The sequence below is a fragment of the Lipotes vexillifer genome, unplaced genomic scaffold (genome assembly GCF_000442215.2).
Source record: "Lipotes vexillifer unplaced genomic scaffold, Lipotes_vexillifer_v1.1 scaffold58, whole genome shotgun sequence".
NCBI lineage: Eukaryota > Metazoa > Chordata > Mammalia > Artiodactyla > Lipotidae > Lipotes > Lipotes vexillifer.
This window is the reverse complement of record NW_006781997.1, coordinates 2,728,779-2,752,351: the sequence shown is the minus strand read 5'-3', so window position 1 is coordinate 2,752,351 and position 23,573 is coordinate 2,728,779. Positions and strand designations below refer to the sequence as shown.

At 35.9% G+C, this 23,573-nt stretch overlaps 1 protein-coding gene across 1 annotated transcript in view; it reads right to left on the bottom strand.

The window, feature by feature from the left end:
* Positions 1–23,573, bottom strand: part of MAN1A1 (mannosidase alpha class 1A member 1) — a 174,081-nt gene that overhangs the window by 62,895 nt on the left and 87,613 nt on the right. The window contains exon 4 of the mRNA XM_007454935.1: positions 12,430–12,524. Coding sequence (XP_007454997.1) covers positions 12,430–12,524 — 95 coding nt within the window. The remainder of the gene's footprint in view (positions 1–12,429; positions 12,525–23,573) is intronic.

Below are 23,573 nucleotides of genomic sequence, written 5' to 3'. Positions count from 1 at the left end.
ACTCTTTCCTATACCACTAAGACTCTTAATGAACACAGTTTCAAATTTTGATCACTTTGACATTATCACAAAGATAAGGAGAAAATACAGAAGTAGAAGAGTAACTAAGATGGTAGGAAAGAAGAAAAATTTTTTCTAACAAAAAAGGTTTAAAAGAATTCAGGTTCTACATGAAAGGCTTAAAAATATAATCTGTAATTTTTATCAAAGTATCTGTTTTTCATTTGATCCTACTTGCAAAATAAATCTTTTTTTTCCCCCAAAAAAAGAAGAAAAAGGAATTCAGGTTCTTTATTCTAAAAGAGAGAACAGAGGGAAGATTTACATAATCCTAGCTCTTTCACCCAGATAAGAAAGATGCTATGCACATAATTTTCCATTTTTAACTCTTTAGAAAGGAGAGTCTATTTGTTTACATTTATTTTTATCTTTAAATAGTGAAAGTGGGTTTAACAAAAGGTATAGTTCTAACCGAAGGGTACTGGTGAAATTTCATTCTGCGAGGCATGTGGAATTCAACCATACTCATTTAAAACACTTTTAATAACCTGGAAGTGCTGAATGATCCATATAGTACAAAGAGACAAACATGGTGATAGCCTATAATGGCAATAAAATATTAGGACAGTTTTCTCTTCCCTGTTTTTCTGCCAGGGATCAGAAAAATTTTAAAGCATAAAATTATTTCTTTTCATTGCAACTGTTCCAAACAATCTCAAAAGGAAATCTGAATTACAGAATTGGATATTTATGTCTGTGCCAGACTAGATTAAATCAAATTAGTGAAAAATCTGAAATATACATATATTTGGAACTCCTTTGGGGACTACAGAGAATTGCAGAAGCATAAGGCATTAATATTAGCTTGTCTGGCTGCTTGTAGCTTGTGCACTCATACTTCCTCTTGCTTCCCATCTCCTCCCCTTTATATCTTTTCCTTTAGGATCAACAAAATAATAAATGTATTTTGTAGCATCTTTAGTTTGAAAAGAGACCCTAGGCTTTACTGTCTTTAGAAAAACTGGAAAAGCAAGTTTATTATTCTTATAGATCTATAAATTCCGGTTTTTGAAACTTCTTTTTAAAATGTAAGTATGAAATCACCATCTCTTGGTCATAAGCCTCAGAAACATAAATTAACCAATTCTGAAGTCCTTTGAATCTAGCAAAAATTTAGGATACTAGCACTAAATACGGTGTTCATTTTAAAATACCACTCTGCCAGTATAGACTAACACCCTCAGCCATTTTACTGCATACCCAATCAATATTAAAGATGAATGCCTTTAAGCACTTTCTGACCTATTTCATCTTAAAACCAATAACTCACCTAAGAAAAGCTCTTGATCTAATTAACAACTTTTTAAGGCAGACTTCCATGGTTGGCCCACTTTAAAGTGGAGAAAATTAATACCACAAGATTATGTAGTCTTATAATATTTATATCTAGTTAAAAGTAATTTAGAACTTCCCCTGAAACCAATTTAAAAAGTATTCTCAAGAGTAATCTAAACAGGATCAAAGTCCACTAAATATAATAAGACAACATGCCCATTACAAACTGCCAAATGCTAAGACATTGGTCCAGGCTTGATAAAGGCAAATGACATTTAGATACTTATTGTTTATGGCAGCAGCCTTTGAGACAGAATGCAAGACTCTTAATTAGAGGGGAGGAAGAAACTATCAGAGCTGCTATTTCTAAATTTTTTATCTAAAAGAAAAAAGCTTTATTAAATTAAATATTCAGATATACACTGCTCCCCTCCCTTGGTGCTTATGTAAAAGGTTTCCTCTAAGACACCAGAGGTTCCTGTAGAGACTACACAGTGAGGAGAGGTCAGCAGTGGAACCCTCACTTGTTCTACAGCTTTCAGCGACTTCGGATGTATTGGGGTTTATGAGCACAGAATGTCATTGATGTAGTTAACTTAAAAATCCAAGACCTCTACACAGCAGAAAAATTACAATATTATAACACTTTGTAAAGGGATGAAGAGTGACTACACAAATATTCTGCACTGAACAGAGATTTTTCTGATTGTCCTGAGGCAAAGTATTTAATTAAGAGTTGACATTTCACAAAAGAAATGTGTCCCTATTTGCTGATGTATTCTGGTACAAGTGGCTGTTTGTAGGATGCTACCTACCAGATAATTAAAAAAAAGAAAGAAAGCAAAACAGAAGAAAAGAAATAGAAAGAAAGCATGCTTAACCCATCACTTGAAGATAAAGGTAACAATTTAAGAAGAATTTAAAATAGAAATCTGAGTTCGAAAGAAACTCTAAGAAAAGATCATTTTGAAATTGGATGCTTATGAAAATATGCATGAATGTGGTTCACCTTTAAAATTCATATTTGTATCAAACTTGAGAATGGAATTTCCTATCCTGTTTTAAAATCTTCCAAAGGAAGAGTTCCAGAGGCTTTTCTTATTTTCTATTAGTTTGTAAGAAGAAATGATGACATCAGGAAAGACTGAAATTTTCTAGCAGAGTTAAAAGGATATTCTTTGCATAATTAAAGAATAGGATTTAAAGCAAGCGTCATGTTTTAAGAAGATCAGCCAATACCACACTTCTCTCATCAACACAACTTTTTATCTTTTCCACCTGGACAAAATTCAAACCAAGTTTTGAAATAAACACAGAACAAGACCTTGGAATCACTTACTGTATCACAAGCATTAAAATGAAATTTAAAAAAAATACAGCTCACACTAAAAATATCATTCATTTACTCTTAATAAAATTTTATTTCCTCATCTGTATCTTATCCTTTTACAATTTTTTGAGTGTTTTAAAATGATCATGACATATTAATACAGTGGTACATATATATAATTTATAAATAAAAATACATGTTCTGGGGTAAGTGCTCAAAAATAATTTACTGATAAGACAGCAAAAACGCTTAAAAACCATGGACTTGTCCTGATATAACTGTGCAGTACAAATTCTATCATGCAACTAGCTATGGTAATTGCATGTAAATAAACGGCTAAAAGTGATGCATTTATACAGTGTTAACATTAATTCTTCCTGTTAAGTTCAGGAACCATAATTTTTATACCTCATAATGAATGAAATTGCCACAATTTTAGTCCTTATTTTACGGTATCCCAATAATTTAAAAATAATCCTCCTTCAGCTGGGCAGTTCCACTGTGTACTTCCCTTTGTTGTTCCAGATGATGACAATTACTATGAGGCCTCTATAATGTTTCCTTTGTTTGAGGAAGACTATGAGTTATAAACTGAACACATAGGAGGCTTGTTAGAATTACAGATGTGTGTATACATATTATACACACACATATAAACACACACACAATTCTTTACTTGAAAATCCATTCTTCCCTCCTAACTTAAACAGAGGTGATATGGATGGCTACCACAATGATGTCGGGTTCCTGAAATTCCATAGTGATCTGCTCTTTTGCATCTAAAAGACCCCCAACTTCTCGAATTTCTAAAGACCCGTCATAAACTTTATCCTTGTAAAACTGATACTATTTATTAATCTCACTTTAACAAATGAGGAAACCAAGGCTGAGAGAAAGAAATGTGATCACATTATTTTTTAATATTGTTATATTCAGTAAAATGCAGCATCTTAAACACATGGTTTGATGTATTTTGAGAAATAAATATGCATTTGTCACACTATTCTTAAGGTAGTGGAAGCAGGACTTATATTCCTGTTCTTTCTGCTGCCATTTGCTTACATACTTACAATCAGCAAAGTTACAGGAATTGGCACTGTCAGATATTTAAAAAATTATGGCAGATCTGTAATTCAGAACTCATTTATTTTCCAAAGTCCATTTGCAGAATGCCAACCACGTATAAAAAATCACTATGCTGACAGCAGTTTGGAACAGGGAGAGTGGGACAGGACATTCCGTAGCTCCCTGAGGAGAGAGGGCACCAACCCAAGGGCACAAGGCATAGAAAAGCAGAGGTAAGAGAACACAAGAATGTGTAATAGTTTTGTCCAACCCATATAGACGATCATTTAGAAAATCATATGCTTTAAGAGGGTTTGGCAGGTAGATCTACTGGCCTTTGAAATAAACGTAATCATATTTTAAAAGAAAGAAACACAAAAAATCCAAGCTCTTTGTATAATGTACACACACACAGCCATTAGGAATGAGATGCACCTTAAAACAGCTTATGCAACTTTTATTGTACTTCCAGGGAGTAGAACAGACTTATGCTTAAATTTTGGAAAACTGCTCACTGATAAAGCCATTATAGTAATTGCACTGGGTCTGTTTATTAATTTGTCACAATTAAGTCAATAACAGCTTTACTAATGTCCTATTACTTGATTAGTTTTGAAAGTGATTATCTTAAGAACTCGACTTAATTGGAAGCCTCTCAATTTACAAGGTACATTAAACTCTCAGTAGCATCTTAAGATTATTCAACATATGCAGGTCAATTACCAGTAATCACTGTTTTGTACAAATGTTCCATAGAAACTATAGCATGACATGCCAAAGAGGGAGAGTAAGAGTTAATTAATAATGCCAGACTCCAAGTGACATTTCCAGGATAAAACGGCAACATGGGCATTCATATAAAGTCTTCCTAAAACTGGGTCCATTACTAAAAATCAAATAATGGAAAGCTAGCAACGCTACACCTTACAGATGAAGATAATTTGTCATGATTGCTAAATCACCAGATTGCACTGCCTCTACTCATGCCCAGCTGCACATTAATTTCCAGATTAGTAAATTACAATTAATTCTTACTACTGCTCCATCACTTTTCTTTTTCCAGTTAATAAAAGAGACTGCAATCAATAATTGTTCATCCCAGTTTTCAGAACAGTTCAACTACAGCTATTACTACATAAGCAGGAAACATGAGTGGTTCACGTACCCAAGGAGACTGTGAAGTCTTTAAAAATTATTGGCTGCAGCATAAATATTTTATATTGACCTTCCAATTCCGACGCAAAGATTCAATGTAGTTAGTTGAATATTTACAATGATTAACAATTACAAAGGCTGAGAAAGTGCCTTGAGACCTAGGCTGATTTTCAAACACCTATTCAAACAATTTCATAACTTTTAGATTAAACTTTATTAGATATTTGAAAGGTCTGCCCCACACTAACAACGTGAGTCTGGTCTTGAGATTCATCACAGGAAAACTGATTGCTGCTTCATTAAAAACCTGGGATGGTAACTCCTTGAAAAGATTATTCCATCGCTGACCTGTAAAGGCACTGTATGAATTATGTGTTTTGACTTGTTCCTAATCTAAGTTCTTCACACAGAATACATTTCAAATTGCCAAGGCTGATTTGCCCCCAACTGTGTGAACACAGTGAACAAAGCTGATCTGTAAAACATTAGTTCTGTGCATTTGAAAATCTTGGGATGAAAGGCACTTTCAGTTTGTTGCATTCAAATAACTATGTGTCCTTAAACAAAATTTTCCTGGGGAGTTAACCACTTAAACAGTGGAGATGCTATGGGGAAAGTCATGGTCATATTTAACAATCCAATCCCATGGATTTTGTACCAAGAATCTATCTGCCAAAAGTTGAAAGAGTGAGGAAGGCCCCTTAAGAGACTTCCCACACACCACAAGTCATTTTTTAACCGCTTTAAGCAATCCTCTTGGGATAGTTTGTCTCTCAATTGCCTACACATCACCTTTGATACATTACTGCACTTTAATTACTCATTTGCTGTAATTGAGCCATAAAGGCAGGACCTTATGAAAATATACAAAAAATATTTTTCAATATCTAATCCATGGTTGAGTAAAATAACCAGTTTACTCTATTCACACATCACTTTCCTGCCACTCCCCTACCAGAAGCACAGCAGAAGAGGTCTGTGGCAGATGGAGATTCATGGAGAAAGAGAGTGGGTGGTGTGGAGAAGTTATGAGGACTCTTAGAGCCTGTATTCAGAAACAGATTAGATCTGCTTCTTCCTCCAGAGAACAAAGGACACTGAAAACCCCATTTACCTGGGTATTAAGTTCAATTATGACCAGAGGAGTGGGAAGAAAGGGAACAGCTCATCTGCCCTTAGGCTCTTCAAATTCCTTCTGCCTCACAACGCATGAGTAAGAAAGAGCAAAGCATCCTTTGCTCAGAATTACTTGTCTCTTAAGTCTTAATAAAGGAAGCTATACACAAAGTACATTTAAATTAACTGTTGCCATCCTTATTGTCCGCTTGCAATAAATAAATGCCTTTAGTTTGGTCAAGCTACTAAGTGCCTGGCATGGATGCAGTGATCAGTAGTTTGGTGAGAGGATTAAATGATTCGGAAGAAGCTTAGGTTCTCTCTTCCTCTGGTGGAAGGATAACCTTAGCCTCTTTTCATGGGCTGTGGAATGTCCTCAGATACAAAACAGGTCACCAGCTGCTGTTAATAAAGTCGCTTTGCTTGAAGCAACAAGAATGACTTTATGGAAATAGCTCTTCTTTTTAACAGTCACCCCGAAGTCCTTAATTAAAAATGCCCTTTTTCTCCGTCTATGCTAAAATGACCCGAACTTTGCTTTCTAGTCCTACTGGATTAAAAACTATATATTACAAGGGAAAAAAGGAGATGTAAACTCTTTTTACCACTGAGCCACCAGGGAAGCCCTAGAGTTGGTAGAACTTATCTTTGAATTCTTAACAGATCCATAAAACATATAAATAAAAGATAAATTGGGGCTTCCCTGGTGGCGCAGTGCTTGAGAGTCCGCCTGCCGATGCAGGAGACGCGGGTTCGTGCCCCGTTTCGGGAAGATCCCACATGCCGCGGAGCGGCTGGGCCCGTGAGCCATGGCCGCTGAGCCTGCGCGTCCGGAGCCTGTGCTCCGCAAATGGGAGAGGCCACAACAGTGAGAGGCCCGCATAACGCAAGGAAAAAAAAAAAAAAAAAAAGATAAATTGTAAGATGCAGCTCTGATTTTATATTTGGGCTATATAACTGCTACAGAACATTTTTAGGATAACTAAGTACTATTTTACTTCTTAGAATATTAGCAAATCATTAAATAAGTTTGATCTGCTCATATCAGAAGATTTGTTTCTTGATAAATTTTATATTATTCTTATGATGTTAAAGTATAGAACTGTATTCTGCTTCATTTTAAAACATAATACACCTCTTTTAAATCTGAAACCAGGTACTTTAAAAGACGGTTAGCAAATTTAAAAATGTAGAAGTTTATATTTCAACTGTCAAGTAAATATGCGGGGAGATATATGGAAAATACTTAAAAAATTTTTTAACCTAAGTAGATTCTGTTTCATACTTTGTGTCTATTAAAACTCATCAACTATAATTTAATATTCAAGCATTTTACACCACCAAAGCATTACAAAACACAAAAAGGGGGTTTGTTACAATATACATACTACATGCTTCACACAGGATAATCTCTCACTATTAGAAAACATTAAGCTGTGTACTATTCTTAATTAAGACCCCATTTCAGATAAAGTAAAGCAATTTGCAATTTAATTATAATAATACACACTGCAATGTAACTAATGACATAGTATGCATTTGCATTGGATAATTAGAGTCGTCGGTAAATAAAGCTTTACAAAGCAGGAAATAAAAACAGGTAAGGCAGTTGTGGTTCATTCATCTCCTTGCTTACTAATGAGAGCTGGAATAGAGATCAGTCACTTCCCAGCACGTTCCTTGATGGGCGCAATAAAATCACGTGCTGTAGACAGATCCACTAACCTAATATAACCACCAGGTAGGTGTCAGTTCAGAGAAATACATGAAGAAAAACAAGTGGTAAAGCAGTATAAGCTAAAACTAACTCATAGTAAAGACAGAATAATTACTAGGAATGCCCAGACTATATGCCTTGTGATGTAAATGAGTAATGGGAATATTAATCATATTATTTTAAATTAAGAACATACTTTAGAAAACCCCAAATTAGTATAAATATTCTACTTAGGCTTAAATTATACCTAGAATTATGGAAGTGGTGAAATGTTTGATTTTACAAACCACAGAAGTGATTTTTCTTCTTTAGGTTGGAGAAAAAAAAATGCATAGGGTCTCTTGCTAATAGTAGTAACAAGATCAGACGTCAAATTTTAACATTTTCACATTAGAGAAACTGAGTTCTACCAAAATCTAACCTGTTAAATCTAGGCAATGTTTTCCTTTTAGCAGAGGTATTACGTAACTTACGCATCTTCATTCTACTGTCATATTGGTGAAGCAAGCATGTTGCTCTAATCAGGTACTGTGTATAACACCCAGCTGTTTGTTCAAATTACCACTTGTTATCAACTCATAATTTCAATTAACTTACAGCTTAATATAGCATCTCTTGAATTGAGAATTTATTATAGATGGAGCAGAAGAGATAGTTATAACATTTTTTTCTGAACAGATTTTGGGACAGACTTTCTAATGCAGGATATGAGGAAATTATTTAGGTTCTCTGCTATTCTCAGTTTGCACAAATACTGAAATCTAATTTGGCTTATTGGTGTTTTGGCTCAAAATACATAAGCCTCCCCAATTCAAAATACTGCTCGCTTTAAATCAACCTGGTGAGTCATTATCTTTCCTTGGCACAGACTACCTTACATTTGTCAATTACATGAGTGAGTGTATAACATACAAAATATATATTCTGCTTTACTAAACAGGCTGTAAATATGAATGCCCTGAGAGAAAGACCATGTCTGTTATCTTTTTAAATGAAGTGAAAAGAAGCAGAAAATCTTACCTGGACCTAGCATAGAAACTTCATCACAGCAGGGACTAAAATAAACGTTTTTTTTTTTTTTTTTAACAAAGAAAAAGTAAAGAAACCAATTATCTTTAGGCAAAAACCTGAATACTAGAGGTGTGTGAACTGATAATACCAGTAAGTTCACATTTTTGTTAACATATAGGTGTTGGCAAAGAGCAGCCTCCATAACTATTTTCAAAATTGAGGCGCAAGAGCAGAATTATGATGTCACAGACGGCGTATTTACATCCCCCATCATAAGTATTGCAAAGAGTTTCAAAGCCAATCAACAGTGAATACGGAGCTATTCTAAAAAGCATCCTTGAACACTTGGGCATCCTCCTATAGATACTCCCTTATTCTTTTTTTTTTTTTGATTTTATTTTTTAATTTATTTATTTTTGTTGCGATACGCGGGCCTCTCCCGTTGCGGAGCACAGGCTCTGGACGCGCAGGCTCAGCGGCCATGGCTCACGGGCCCAGCCGCTCCGCGGCATGTGGGATCTTCCCAGACCAGGGCACGAACCCGCGTCCCCTGCATCGGCAGGCGGACTCTCAACCACTGCGCCACCAGGGAAACCCCGATACTCCCTTATTCTGAGAAGTTAATTAAAATATAATTTTGCCAGACATATTTTTCCCCATCTCCTTTGAAACTTCTACTGCTGACAGGCTTCAGAAAATTAGAAAATAAGCTCCACGCCAGCTGTCCCTTGTCCCCTGGCCCATACTGTGAAAATACAGAGATTCAGAGAAAACAGCATATATGTACAGGTTGACATCAACAGCACATCCTGAAATCTAATTATTGCAGTTAAATATGAAACACTGCTTTTGTCCCCTAGAGAAAATTCTTCAAGATGATAAATCAGTTTCACAGCTGGAAGAAGAAAGGATTCCATGAGAGTACTTGATTGGGCAAACGGATAGGATGAATTTTAGTGGGTTGATATTACTATTAATTTTGACAAGGTTTATTGCATAAATTTGGGTAAGCCACTGCTATTTAGTAAATGGAATTGAGAGTGGATAAAATATATAATAAAAAATTCATACAGGTTGCCAGGAGGAGTTAAAAGTGTTCCTGTCAGTTGTAAAATGGTCACCTAATTTCCTCTAGTTTAACATGAAAACATCAGAGAATACATAAATGAAATGGCACATTATTTTTGACCCAAAATAATTTTCCTGTAATATTTGAAATTAAAAGTTCTAATGTAAAATACTGTAAAATAATGTAAAATACTGTAAATCTAAAATAAGGTCTTAAGAAAAAGTTAAAGCCCTAGTTAATGAACTTTCAGGAGATACAGAAAAAAAAGATAACAGCAGATTCAATACTGAATAGTTTTTAGAAGTACTCCTTTATGTACTGAAAAATATCTCCACTGTACACAAAGGATAGGTATAACTAAGGAAAAAATCCTCTTGGCTGTAAAAAATAAACACTATGTTAAATATGCTTTAAAACAATCTAATTTCTTATGATGATTTCAAGAGAGGCTAGAATTAATTAAATGATATCAGCACCTTACAATAACTAACTGAACTTTTGCAAAGATGTAGGCCCACGCCTCTATTAGTTTTTGGAGGCCTTTATCTAATTCCATTACCTTCCAGGAAGCAATAAGAACTAGCTCCACAGCATCTTAGAGTAGAAGGCTGGAGTGATCATTCACTCCAGTATTTTAAACCTGGGGGGCCCTTAGGTCCTAGGTGGACTGTTAGCTTTTGGAAACTGAATAAAAGTATGTGTACTCAGGAATATGCATTTTATAAGGAGAGGGCCGTGTTTCATCAGAATTTCAAAGTGAAATAAACATGAAAAGGTACAGAAAAAACTAGTTAAGTAGCCTAACTTCCAGTTTACAAATAAGCCTGGCGAGTTAAAATGATTGCTCTAAAGACAAACCTAGAATAGCTATAAAATACCTAGAACCAGGTCTCTTGATAACCAATTAACTCAGTGTACTATTATGCCCATATCATTCTTCTCAGAGGGTAAGTAGGAAAAATATGTGTTAAATGTGCACAGTGTTTTCGTAACTGGATCTTATCTCAAGTAACGGAGAAGTTTCTAGGTCAGAAGACTACCTATAAGTACAAAGTCTGAAGATATGGAAGGCAATATAGGTGATCTACATAAGCCAAAAAAAAAAACCCTCATGGATCTCCCAACACCATGCTGCCTCCAAGCCAAGCATATATGCCCACTTTCACCTTAAGACAGCATAGCACATGCCATTGGTCTCCAAGCTGACAGAGAAAGCCGTAGGAGTCCAAAGGGAAGAATGGATCCTGAGATATCACATTACGCAATAGAGAACTACCTCAGTTTAACATGGTCCAGGGGTTTGAACTTTCCCTGGCTCACTGCCTCAACACCCATGCCTCTGCCCCAAACACACACACACACACACAGACACACACAGACACACACACACAAAATTATAGACAGGTACAGTGTGATTTCAAGGTATAGATATATAACATACAAATGAAAACAAAGCATGAATTTAACTGATTTATTAGCCAATTAATTTCATGATTTTTCATGATTAATTTTAGGAAGGAATGTCACTAAAATAAATAATTAGGAAGAAATATGCATTAATCTTGCCAAGTCACCCTGTGCATCCTCTTGCCACTTCTAAAACGAGAAAGCCATTTAACTTGCACCTATGAATCAATGTGTGTATAAACATCTAAGTACATATTCTAGCTCTACCGTTTACATATGGTATGATTTTAGGCAAATGACTTAGCCTCTCTGTGACTCAAGTTCCTGATTAGTAAAACAGAGATAACAGCAGTACTGACCTTACTGAGTTGTTGTGAGGATTAAATGTGGTAATATGGGTAAAGTACCTAGAATAAACTTTCATATTTTATGACGACAAAAGAGCTGTCATCACTGTCATCCTCACCATCATCACAAAGAGACATATATGCAATTAATTAGTTATGGAGAAGAAGGAGTTAAGAAGGAAGCTTAAGATAAAATTGTTATATTAACAAAATGCTCAAAGCTATCACAAAAATTCAAACTACTTCCTGGGAGAATACCAGAAAGTCTATTTGGCCCAGGCGTTTCTTGGGGCCACATTGCCATGGACTTGGCATGCCAGGGTTCTCCACACAAATGGGATGAGAAGGATGGGTTGATCTGGGCCAATGGAGCAGTCCCCTTCCCTCCTTACAACTGTGGGTGAGCAGCGTCAGGTGCTCCAGTCTCAGTTATACCAACTTGTTGTGTGGGAGACCTGATTAGTCTAAATGTTGTATCTCTGCAATATCTCTGACCAGCAGCTTAACTGAAGGGAAGTGATCTTAGGAATTGACTTCTTTGAAAGTGAAATGCTTTGATGACAATTTTAAAGATAACGGGATGGTCTTGGAATTTATGGAGACAGTATGCAACATCACCATGAAACAGTGAAAACCTTGAATCATGTCTTGTGTGCATGACTCTCTTGGGGTCATTCGATCTCATGATGGGAACCCATCTAAAGCCACGGAACACTGAAAAACACTAATAACTTCCAACACAAAGACAGACACCAAGACTCCCAATGGTGTTAGTCACCAACATCATTCAAGTATTTATCCATCTGGTGTCTATTTGTTAGACCACAATCTTGAATATGTCAACTTAAAACATGTTGTCGAAAATGAAGAGTTTTACCTTTTTATATTCAGCAATGCCCAAGGTATTCCAGAGGGAGTATGAAATGCAGGTAGCAATTTTACCCCAAGTTCCACTGCTTTCTTTCGAAATATCTGAAACGTTAAACAATTAAGTGAGCTACTATTGAAAGAAAAACAAAATATGCTATTCTACTATCTCACATTGAGCATTAAATTTTTAATATTACTTAAAATTTTTTTAATATTACTTAAATTTTAATATCACTTAAATTTTTTTTGATATGAAAAAATAAAAGTTTCTCAAATTAATACAGTTACCTAGGAAAGTAAGAATGATCCAGGGGCCATTGTGCTGTGCAGTATTTATTACCAATCTTGGTTGCACAAAGAATCATGTAGGGAGATTTGAATAATACTGCTGTCTGGGTGGCACTCCTACGATTCTAATTTCTATGGTTTTGGGCTCCCAGGTGAGAATTTTTTAAAGCACCACAGGTGTTGTCAAGTGATTCCAACATGCAAGCCAGGGGGGAGAACCACTGTTGCTGGTGAGTAAGTCTTAGGATTGAAAATCAGGAGCTCTGGTCCTGTTCTGGCTTCACTTACTTACTAGGGCACAGAGAAAGGATAAGTTGTAAAAAGACATATTATTACAAGTAATCTATACATCCTCTCAGCCCTGTGCGGTTTTAACTTCCTCTTATGTTAAGTGTAGGTGATATGGAAGATACAAAGTTCAATTTGATACAAATTTCTGCCAATAATTTAGTAAAGAAGGCAATATATGCATATAAATATCTGGAACACAGATAAAATGACTGCATGACTTAAAATCACCTAGGAGTTCAGATGAGTTCAGTAAGGCTGTATGGTGGAGATGGCATTTAGATGAGGATTGTATGCAGTGTGTAATGGGGGTTAATGATGCTAGAGACAGGCTGAGGCAGGGGGAGTGGAGGGGCATCCCTGAAGGTAAGCACAGACACAGGCAAGCGGGGGCCTGCAGAAGAAAATGGAATAAGTCAGCTTCCCTGTCCATAAAAAGGGGGAATACTGGTACATAAGGTCAGGTATACATAGCATAGGCCCAAATCATGAAGGCTCGTAAATGTAAGGCTAAGAATTTTACCCTGTTAAAATGGAAAAATATTGAAAGTTTTTGAGCAGCCAGTTCTCTTGAGCAGAACTGTGCTTTAGGAAGATTAATTAGATGACATCCCGTCACAGTTTTAGGTCCAAAGAAAAGCACTAAGTTAATTTACTCATTGAAGGAAGGACTGCTACAGCTTTCCCCGTTATAGCTGTGGCAGCAAGCAGGTGCCTTGTCCCTCCTCCTTGCCATACTGTACGACTGAGCGTGGTGGGCTGGGAACTTACTATTTCCTCTGCCTCTTCCTCAAACAAGGGAGACATGAGAAAGGTTGGGGAAACCCTGAAAAGCATGGAGAATGAAAGCAAAGTCCTCTCCCAGCAAGGGAAAGCATTCATTAAAGCCACTGTCAAAGAAGCCTTGTGTGTCCAGAGGAAGGGGTTTCAGTCCTTAACTCCTGCTTTAAGACCCGAGCCTCCCCACAGAGAAATCCAGGCACTGGGCTTCCCGGCTGAGGAGAATTCAGTAAGACCGATATTGACGTTGTTTCTGAAACCCTACTCTTTTGGAGTCTAACTCTTACTTTGTAATGACAGTTGAGGAAATAATGAGTTTTAATGTAAGAATTTGGCTGGCAGTCAAATTAGGTAAACTAGCATTCCTGGAATACAAATGAGGACACAGACATTTGTAGTATATAAGGAAGTAAAAAATAAAGATACCATTTTTTCCCCGCAAATTATTATTATAACTCTTTCTGAAGTGGACAATTTCCTGTTTCAACAGCAAACGGTGAATAGAAGAAGAGGAGAAAGAAAATAAGCCAAAAAGTATATTCTTCCTTTCCTGTCTCTGTCATGCCCTAGAGAATTCCAAGGTCTCTTCTGCCGTAAGGGATTATCCAATCACTGCCCAGCCATCTGCTGACTTTCTAGTTGCCACCCAACTTTTAAAACTGTTAATTAATTAACTCCTTTTCAAGAAACCTACATAGGACAGAAGTCAGACTTGTAATTAAAACACCATCATAAATATTATAGCCATATGGCATGGGAGTTAAGGGCTGAGGCTTTGAAAACACAATATGCCTATGTTGGAATCTCAGCTCTACTTCTTCAAATTGGGTATAATCTTGGGCAAACGGCTTAATCTACCTGTGCCTAAACTTCCTATAAATTGGAGATAACAATAGCATTTGCTATATTACAGGTTGTGGCAAGAAACTGAATGAACTATTATATTTAAAGACCTTAGGACACATAGTCATCACTCTAAAAGGTTAGTGGTAGTTTTTATGGTAAAATGATAAGGGTAATTCCCCAAGAACTTTCCCTATTTACTGCCTGAAATTCTTTCTTTTCTTTAATCCAGCTGCTGTTTTGGTATGTTCTACTTGGGTTCTCTGTGTGCATGAATATATATTTTTATAGACAGATATACTGGGTTGGCCAAAAAGGTCATTCGGATTTTTCCATAAGATGTTATGGAAAAATCCGAATGACCTTTTTGGCCAACCCAGTACGCGCGCATGTGTGTGTGTGTGTGTGTGTGTGTGTGTGTGTGTGTGTGCGCGTGCGCTCACGCACATGCACATGTATGCCTCCCCCACCCTCAAACACACACTCTTCATCAAAAGCACTCATTCTCAAGAGCTAAGCCTTTAGTTCTCATCACTGCATTCCCAAATTCAACTTTCCATCTTGACTCTAGCTCTGCACTTCTACTTCTGTGCTCACGTCACAATATGGGCACCCTGTTGTCTTTTGGAACTTAAGATATCCAAGGTGAAATCAATCATTTAATGTCCAAGGCAAATGTCCCTAGTTCCATCACTGACACTACTGGTCAGCCAGTCCCTGGGGCTCAAGAGAGCACGCATTTGGACTTCTGATTTCTCTCTTCAGTTATTAAGCATCAACATTAAAGTTCTTGGCAACATCGTATATACAGCCCATTCCCTTTCTGTGATACGAGCACAGTCCATTCATATTTTCATCACCAGGTACTATGAAGGGCATGAGAGCAAAGAAGGTCCTCTTACCTGGTTTCCCATTCTCCAGGATTTCCTCTCCTGTCTCCATTAATCTGTATCTATGTTATCTGATTTCTCTTTTTACCATACAACTTTCTCATTCAAGAAACCATAATAATTCTCTCTGTTGTATGAAATGTCAAGTCAAAAATGATCTACTGACTTTTCAATGACCTCTATGAATCAGACCATCTATTATCTTCTATTTTTTCAAAGACCATCCTGGCTGAAGCTTGAGTCTTCAGGGTTTCAAGTACTCATTCAAGTTCAGTCTACCGTAGTATTTTTGTTAAAAAATGTTTTTCCTCTCAGATCTATTGAGATATAATTGACATACAACATTGTGTAAGTTTAAGGTGTAACACATGATGATTTGATACATGTAGATATTGTGAAATGATTACCACAACAAGGTCAGTTAACACTTCCATCTTCTTGCATAATTATCTTTTGTGTGCATGTATCATGCCATCTTAGTATACTTATTTACATAGTTCTCCCATCCTGAAACATGCTGTTCTGCCTCCTGTTGGCCAATCCAAATTCACTCATTCTCCAAGGTCCAGGTCAAGTCCCAACCCCAGGCCAAGATCTTTATCTTCTGTGAACTTCTACACTGACAACTGGCATCACAAAATGCAGCATTTGGTTAAGAAGGCGAGATCCAGATCTCTCAATGTTTTCTCGTGTTATTCTCTTGTATCCTCAAATAATTTTCTTTCCTTTAAAAGTAGAGAAAAATATCTCCATTTCTCCTTCATTGTCTATTATACATATCCAACCCAAATTTGGTCATTTTGTATTAAATTTATTGATATCTCCACATTATTCCTATGAGTGGTAGGTGGGAAGTTTTTATAATCTCAGTTAACAGACAGGAAGGAAACAGCGACCCTTTCCATCTTGAGGTTTTTGCCTTTGCTGTTTCCTCTTGCTGCAATGCCCTTTCCCTAGCTCTCTGCATGCCTGGTTCATTCTTAACTTCAGGAATCCACTTAAAAGTCCCCTTTTAAGAGAGGTCTTTCTTAACAACCCCACATAAAGTTGGCCATTCTCATGTATTGTTTATCATATATCATCTTGCTTATTTCTATCCCACTATTTATCACAACCTAATTATCTTATTTGCTTGCTTGTTGATTGTTTGACAACCCCACTAGATGTAAGCTTCATGAGGGCAGGACTTTGTCTTGTTCTAGCATCCAGAAAAGTAGCCGGTACTCAATAAATGTTCATTTAATAAATGAATGAATCAATCAAATATTAATAAATATATCTGCAGCACTGTAATGAGAAACCACTAATATTCTAGTATTTGCAAAGTGTTCTATTCCACGAGTTTCTACTGTCTGCAAATAAGTATATCAAGTATTCTGCAGTCTCAACCTTGGGCACAATTACAAAATAGTTTTTGGATGAAAACATTAACTGACCTATTTGATGCTTTAAATGAAATCATATGTTGGCCTAAATCAATTTCAATTCTTAATATTTGATTTGTTACCTCCTCTTGAGACACGAAGAGGTTAGTTACTTGGAGGAGGAATCCAGATTCTCAAAGAGAGCATCTTTCTACCCAAAATGGTGAGTAATAAAATTCCAAACTAGCTAACGAAGTTAATATTGTTAAAAGAATGAAGGAGAAATGTCACAAATCATTCTAAAGAGCAGTTAAGTTTTAACTAGCACAACTTAGATAATGTGCTCAAAAGTAAATGACCACAAAAAGCACACTAAATGGTACTTCACTGCCCCTTCAAATGGGGCAGGCATGCTGGAGGGAGGCACTTGGATCCTAGGATTGGCTCTACTACAGTTCAGTGGGAGGCCTGGGCCCATCACTTAACTTTTCTGGTTCTCAGCTTCCCCAGTGAAATGGGAGAGCAGGGCTGATAATTTCTAGTTTTGATTTATTCCTGAAAAAACTAGTATCAGAAGTCACAAAGCTAGTACTAAAATGAGACTGGCCAAAAAACAAAACTATCATAATTTTTTAGATAGAAAGTGTTAACTTGCCACCCAATTCTTAGTCAATCTTGGTTTTCTGGGTTTGTTGGTACCTATATTTGGAAGGTGGGTTTTGTAAAATTAAGAGGGCAAGATGAAAAATGGCAGGTAATAAAATGTAATCTGTGCTGATAATAGAAGACATACTCTTTTTAAAAAAAATGACCATTAAAACTAAATAGGGTTTTTGGGCAACTTGCACCAATCAGTTTGAAATGGGCAGATATCTAATGACCCAAAAGGAATCTTCAAAAAGATTCTGCATTATGGAGATTCTGATTACATTCACAGAAAAAATCAAAACTAATAAAATTTGCTTAAAGAAGGGTGGTAAAATGTTATGAAATAGCTTCTAAAATAATCTTTCAAGCAGGTAATGAATAAATAGGTGTAAATAAAAACTTTTATGTTCTAAAGTTATGAGTTTCAAAATGACTATACCTAAACTGTATCTTTTCATTATACTTAAATAACATCATCAAAGTCTTACTGCTGTTTTTGATCAGAAGTTTAAAAAAAACTTCAGATTTTAGAACCTACCAAATAAATCTTTTATCTTTTTACTTTACCCTTACAGATAGGATTAGACAAGGCTGTAAACAAGATGTATGGCTTTCTTTGCCTTTCTAGTTTGCAGATCCCTGAAGAACTGTACAAGAGTATGTACACACCAGAGCAAAGAGTAAGGAAAGAAGAAATGAACAAGAACAGATGGTTCTGGAAAGAACTAGTTTCAGTTCAGACATGGCTCGGTTTGAAATGTACAATATCAAAGCCTTTCTTCAAATGCTCATGCTGAAAACTTCACTGTTAAAAGATCAAACACTAATTCCCCATTAGTACAAGCAGAGTTTACCTATTACTCATTTTTGCTACATAAAGCTTTCAGCACAAAATGCCTTCAATCTGATAAATATCTTTGGCTGAAAATAACTGAAATAACCCACATATCATTAGCTGAGTTGACTAACGCACATAATATGGGCCAACCAATAAGTACTTATTGAGCTACTCGGGCTTTTCAATTTAGAGTGGAACCTTAAAAGTTCTAAATATTTGAATAAAGATATAAAAATAGTTAATCCAGGAGAAATTTAGAGCTGGAAGGGACATCAAAGGTCATCTAGTTAAATAATCTTGGTTTACAGATGAGGAAACTGAGGTTCAGAGAGGCCCTATTCCCCTAATTAAATGCTCTGATGCAGGATGGTTTGATGACAGCTACAGCCAAGTGAACGCCAGATTCATACCATCTCAGATACACGTAATTCTTTTGATCTGGAGGGATCTCCCCTGTGAGTCCCTTATATGTAAGTGTGTACACACGTTTCACTGCCTCTTTCTAACTTGTGCATTCTCTCTTTAATTAGTCAAAACCCTAAAGTGAAGTTTTTCTAAATTAGATGATTTGTTGTATTTGTCAAACTGCATTATGAACTTCATTTTTAAAATTTATAAATTTAATTAGATGAGAACTTTTGTCAACTGTTTTGTTTTTCTTCCCTGTGATTCAGTACAATTCAATTTTTAGCCTCTAGGCCATTAGATGAAGAGAGTATTCTTCACTTTTCTGAAAAATTAAAGCATTAAAATCTCCCCAACTTGTTTATTCAAAATAACAAGGATATGCATGCTTACCTGCCAGTAATCATAGGTTATAAACAAGAAGAATCAATACAACTGTACCTTAGACTTGAGTTTCTAATGTATGAAAGCACAAAGTGTAAGTGAAAGAAAAAACTTCTGATAAATATAACTCAAAAAATCTAGATGTAGAATGCTCTTAGTGAACAGGCATTTTAGACTTAGCTAGCTTTTTAAAGATATTTATTCTCATGAAAAAATTAACAGCTAGTGAAACTTTTTTAAAATTTGCTTTTATACTATCCCCTAGTTAAAATGAATAAATGTTGATAAATGAATTAATTAAATTGCATCCTGATACTATTATTTTCCTGAGGGTTCAATTTCATTCCCTAGCTCTCAAGTGGGGAAGATTTCATAAAGTTAAGAGGGCAAGATGAAAAATGGGGAGAAATACTGGGAAGAATTTCAGGCTATTGTTCAAGGTCGACATCACTAGCATCCATGTGGGCAGAAACCAATGCCACCGACTCCTGGAAGTGGTCCAGTGCTTTCCCTGAGCGTAAGCCAGAGTCAAGGTGGCTTGGTAACACACACACAGAACAGGGCCCGAGTTCTAGTTCAGGGTCTACTACTCACCTGTTCTGCCACAATAAAGATGAGTCATTTCACTTCTCTCATTTTCTCTCTTGTAAAATGAGGGCACTAGATAAGACACTTTCTAAGGTACTTTTCTGCCCCACAGGAAGTGGCTTTCAGACTTGAGAAGCACTTAACTACATGTTTCCCACTGTGGTAAGGGAGATACAACAGAAAAAATAAGATCCCTGATCTCAAGGAGCTTACAACCAGGAAGGCAAATCAGCCATATAAAACTACATAAACATAAAATATACACCAGAAAAAACAATATGAAGCAACATATAAGTAGAGAATAAACAGAGTGACATAGGCTGTAACAAGGGAAATAAAACAAAAAGAGAGATTGAGTTAGGTGATAGGGGAGAGCAAAACTTCTGTGGGTGCAGATGTGTGTTTATTTGGGGGTGATTATGTACATGTTTATGCACACTCTGGGTTAATGGGGCGCAGGATAGGAGATTAGGCAGAAGGGGAGAAGAAGGAGCCTGACTGAGAGCAGGGGAGAGAGGTAGCTTAATAGGTTCTAGGAAATGATAAGAAAGAAACAGAGGAAAGAAGGCAAGCTAATGACCTTAACTATCAAGTTAAAGGGTTGGTTAAAAGAGCACATCGGTTGGGTCAAGAAAGTCCCAACACTTACCATCTTGGTGCCTCCCATTTACAAGTGGAGGATTTCTCAATCATCAGGATTCTGAGAGATGGGACAGGGAGAAAGGCTGTGGTTCTCATTGGTTATGGACATTTTCTGAGTTGTAAGGGCAAAGATACATAAATGACAACACCAAGAAACATTACAATGGCTGTCTGAAGGAAAGACCTTGAGAAATAATTAGGGTCCTTTAAAATAATGTTTCCTCAAGAAGAAAAGTTCTCTACATGTGCTGTAGAGATAAATGGGGCAGAGGTGGGGCTGGGGACAAGGAAATAGTGAGGTAATAGAAAGCTGTATGTCTTTCTTCTAACATACATTCGATATGGAAGTTAAAAATGCACAGAAAAGGAGAGGAAAACCAATGGCTAGATAGCTCTCACTCTTAGAATTATCGTTAGGCGTACTGCACACTGTGTTATCTTAGATGTTCTAACTCCTAAAGCATCGGCCCAAGAACAGTAAATAACAGCATAATAGTTCAAGTCATCACACAGGACTTAAAGATGGATTTTTGAGCTGATCTTTCCACCTCCATTTAAGTTTAAAAAAATGGGCAAGTTGACAACATAATGTTTTGAAAATATGCAGTCTATTGTTAATAATATTTAATATTAGTTAAGTATGCCACATAGTTCCTGAACATACATCTTACACCCAAAAGAAAACACCTTTCTTTCTTCTTCTTTTTTTTTCTTTTTAAGAAAACATAATGCCTGCTAAAGAGACAGAGAATTATGAAAACATGTACCCTATCTGGCTATTATTTCTAACAGAATTTTTGGAAACTACCACACAAAGGTTGTTAATATGTGATATCATATTAACATGTTAAAATGGGGACTGCTTTGTTTATTATTACATTTGTAGGTAAACATCACAAATCATTTGATATATACAAAATCCAGGCTTAGAAACCTTTGTTCAAAAGAAAGATAAGAGGAAAAAAATGAAAGAAAACAGCCTCATCTATGCAAATATATTGTGATTTTCTGGCATTTTTGAGCTATGAGGCCATTCTCTGCTAGTGAATTTTTCCAGATACTGAATCTCACTTCTAAAGAGCATCAAAATATTTATAGTTTAACCTTTTTATTTGCATAGGTTTTATAAACATGTTTATCTGTTCTTTTGATTTAGTGCAATTACATGAATCCTGTCTTGATGACTCAGCATCAGCATCACATGCCAACACTGAGTTGAGGCTAGAAGATCTAGTTCCTGGTCATCAGATGACTGAGATGTACAATCTTGAGAACTCACTTAACACCCTCTTTGCCTCAGTTTCTAAATATGTGAATAGGGATCATTCTTCCAAATCACAAGATGATTGTGATTAAATGTACACGTGCTTCTAAAAGAGCATAATAGTTATCATCATCATTGTTCTTTGCTGTAAGATACTGGTTCCCTCAGGAATAATTTAAGCATATTAGGCTTTTTTGTCCACACACTAAATCGTCCAAAAACTGCTGAGCTTTTACGTCTGCTTTCTATAATCCTACTGTTTCCTTCTGTTATTAGCTACCCATTAATTACAATGAAGACTTCTCACTGTTGTAGTGTATTTGCTCTCTTTCCAAGTTGCGGCCTAATTTTGTAAACAGTTGTCTGTACCAGGGCCTGAGGATAAGTCAAATGTCTCTTCTGTGTCTATTTTACAGTGCAGGGTGTGAGCTTCAGGAAATGTGCCCTCTTTTTTGTCAGATGACTACATTTGAACTACTAACTCTATAGGTATGAAAAAGCAACTAATTAGTATGTTATTTAGGAGTAATAGTTTGTAAGTTTACAAAGTAAACTAAATACCTATGTCTACATAGGTTTTGTTTGCTTTTTTTAAAAAAAATGCAAAATGTTAGCCACTCTTTTTTCATTCTATCTAAGCAAATGTAAACTTACCTGGTTGTGCATCTATTCCCATTTAACTGGTGTTTTTTGATTTCTGCATCACCCTCCTTTATTTATTTATTATACATGGATACCTCCAAAGTGCCTCTGGGCACAGAGTTCATAATTTCATATGTCAGTTGATGGACGAACATTTTAAGTTATCAAAGGGTGATGCTGCTGGACATAAAATTTGGAAGCAGGGCTATTTCTGTCTTATGCTTGTGTGCCCCAAAGCAAGTTGATTAATCTCTCTTAGCCTCAGCTTCCTCATCTATAGAATAGAGAAACATACCTTTGCATTCTAGAACTCAGAGAATTTCTCTTTTCCCTATTCTTTTTCCCATGCCAAAATTAAAAATTTTAATTTTCTTATTATACTATGAGTATATTCTCATTATCGAAAAAGTATAAAATTAGACAAATAGACAAAAAATATAGAGCCCCATCAATTCTATCCACCCAAACACAATTATTGTTAACATCTTAATTATCTATCTTCTAAATGGTATTGATTGCATTTCTTTTGAAAAATGGCATCTTCCCATATATACTATTTTGTAATGTTTTAAATTCATCCCCAGTTAATCTACATTAAATACATCATTCTACATCAGAGGTCAGCAAACATTTTCTGTAGAGGGTCAGATAGTAATTATCTCAGGCTTTGCCAGGCACATTCTCTATATTTCATGGTTTAAAAATTTTTTCTTTTGTAATCTTTTAAAATGTAAAACCATTCTTAACTCTGGTAGTACAAAAACAGGTCTCAGACTGAATTTGTGCTATCGGTTGTTGACTCCTGTTTTACATCAATGCACAGATTTCTGTAACATCTTTTTTAAAACAGCTATATAGTATACCAGTGTATGGATACGTCAGAACTTAGATACCAGTCCCCTATTATTTGACACTTAGGTTTCCACTGTGTTGATGTTGCAAACAGCAGTGAATAGATATCTCTGTACATACTTATCTGTATTCATGACTATTTCCTCAGGTTGAACGTTTGAAAGTGGAATTTCTGGTCAGAGGGCATTCGCTCATTCACTCACTCACTAACTATAGTTGTAGGGTCAAAGCAGCCACAGACAAAATGTAAATGAATGAGCACATCTGTAGTTTGTGAACCCCTGGATTACACTAACTTGACTGAAAGCATCTTAAATATTTTTCATTTAAATGAAGAGGTTTTAAAATATATTCACATACCCTATTTCACGATAGCACTACTATGTTTTTAATAGATAAGTGTTATATTCTTTTTTTTTTTTTTTTTTTTTTTTT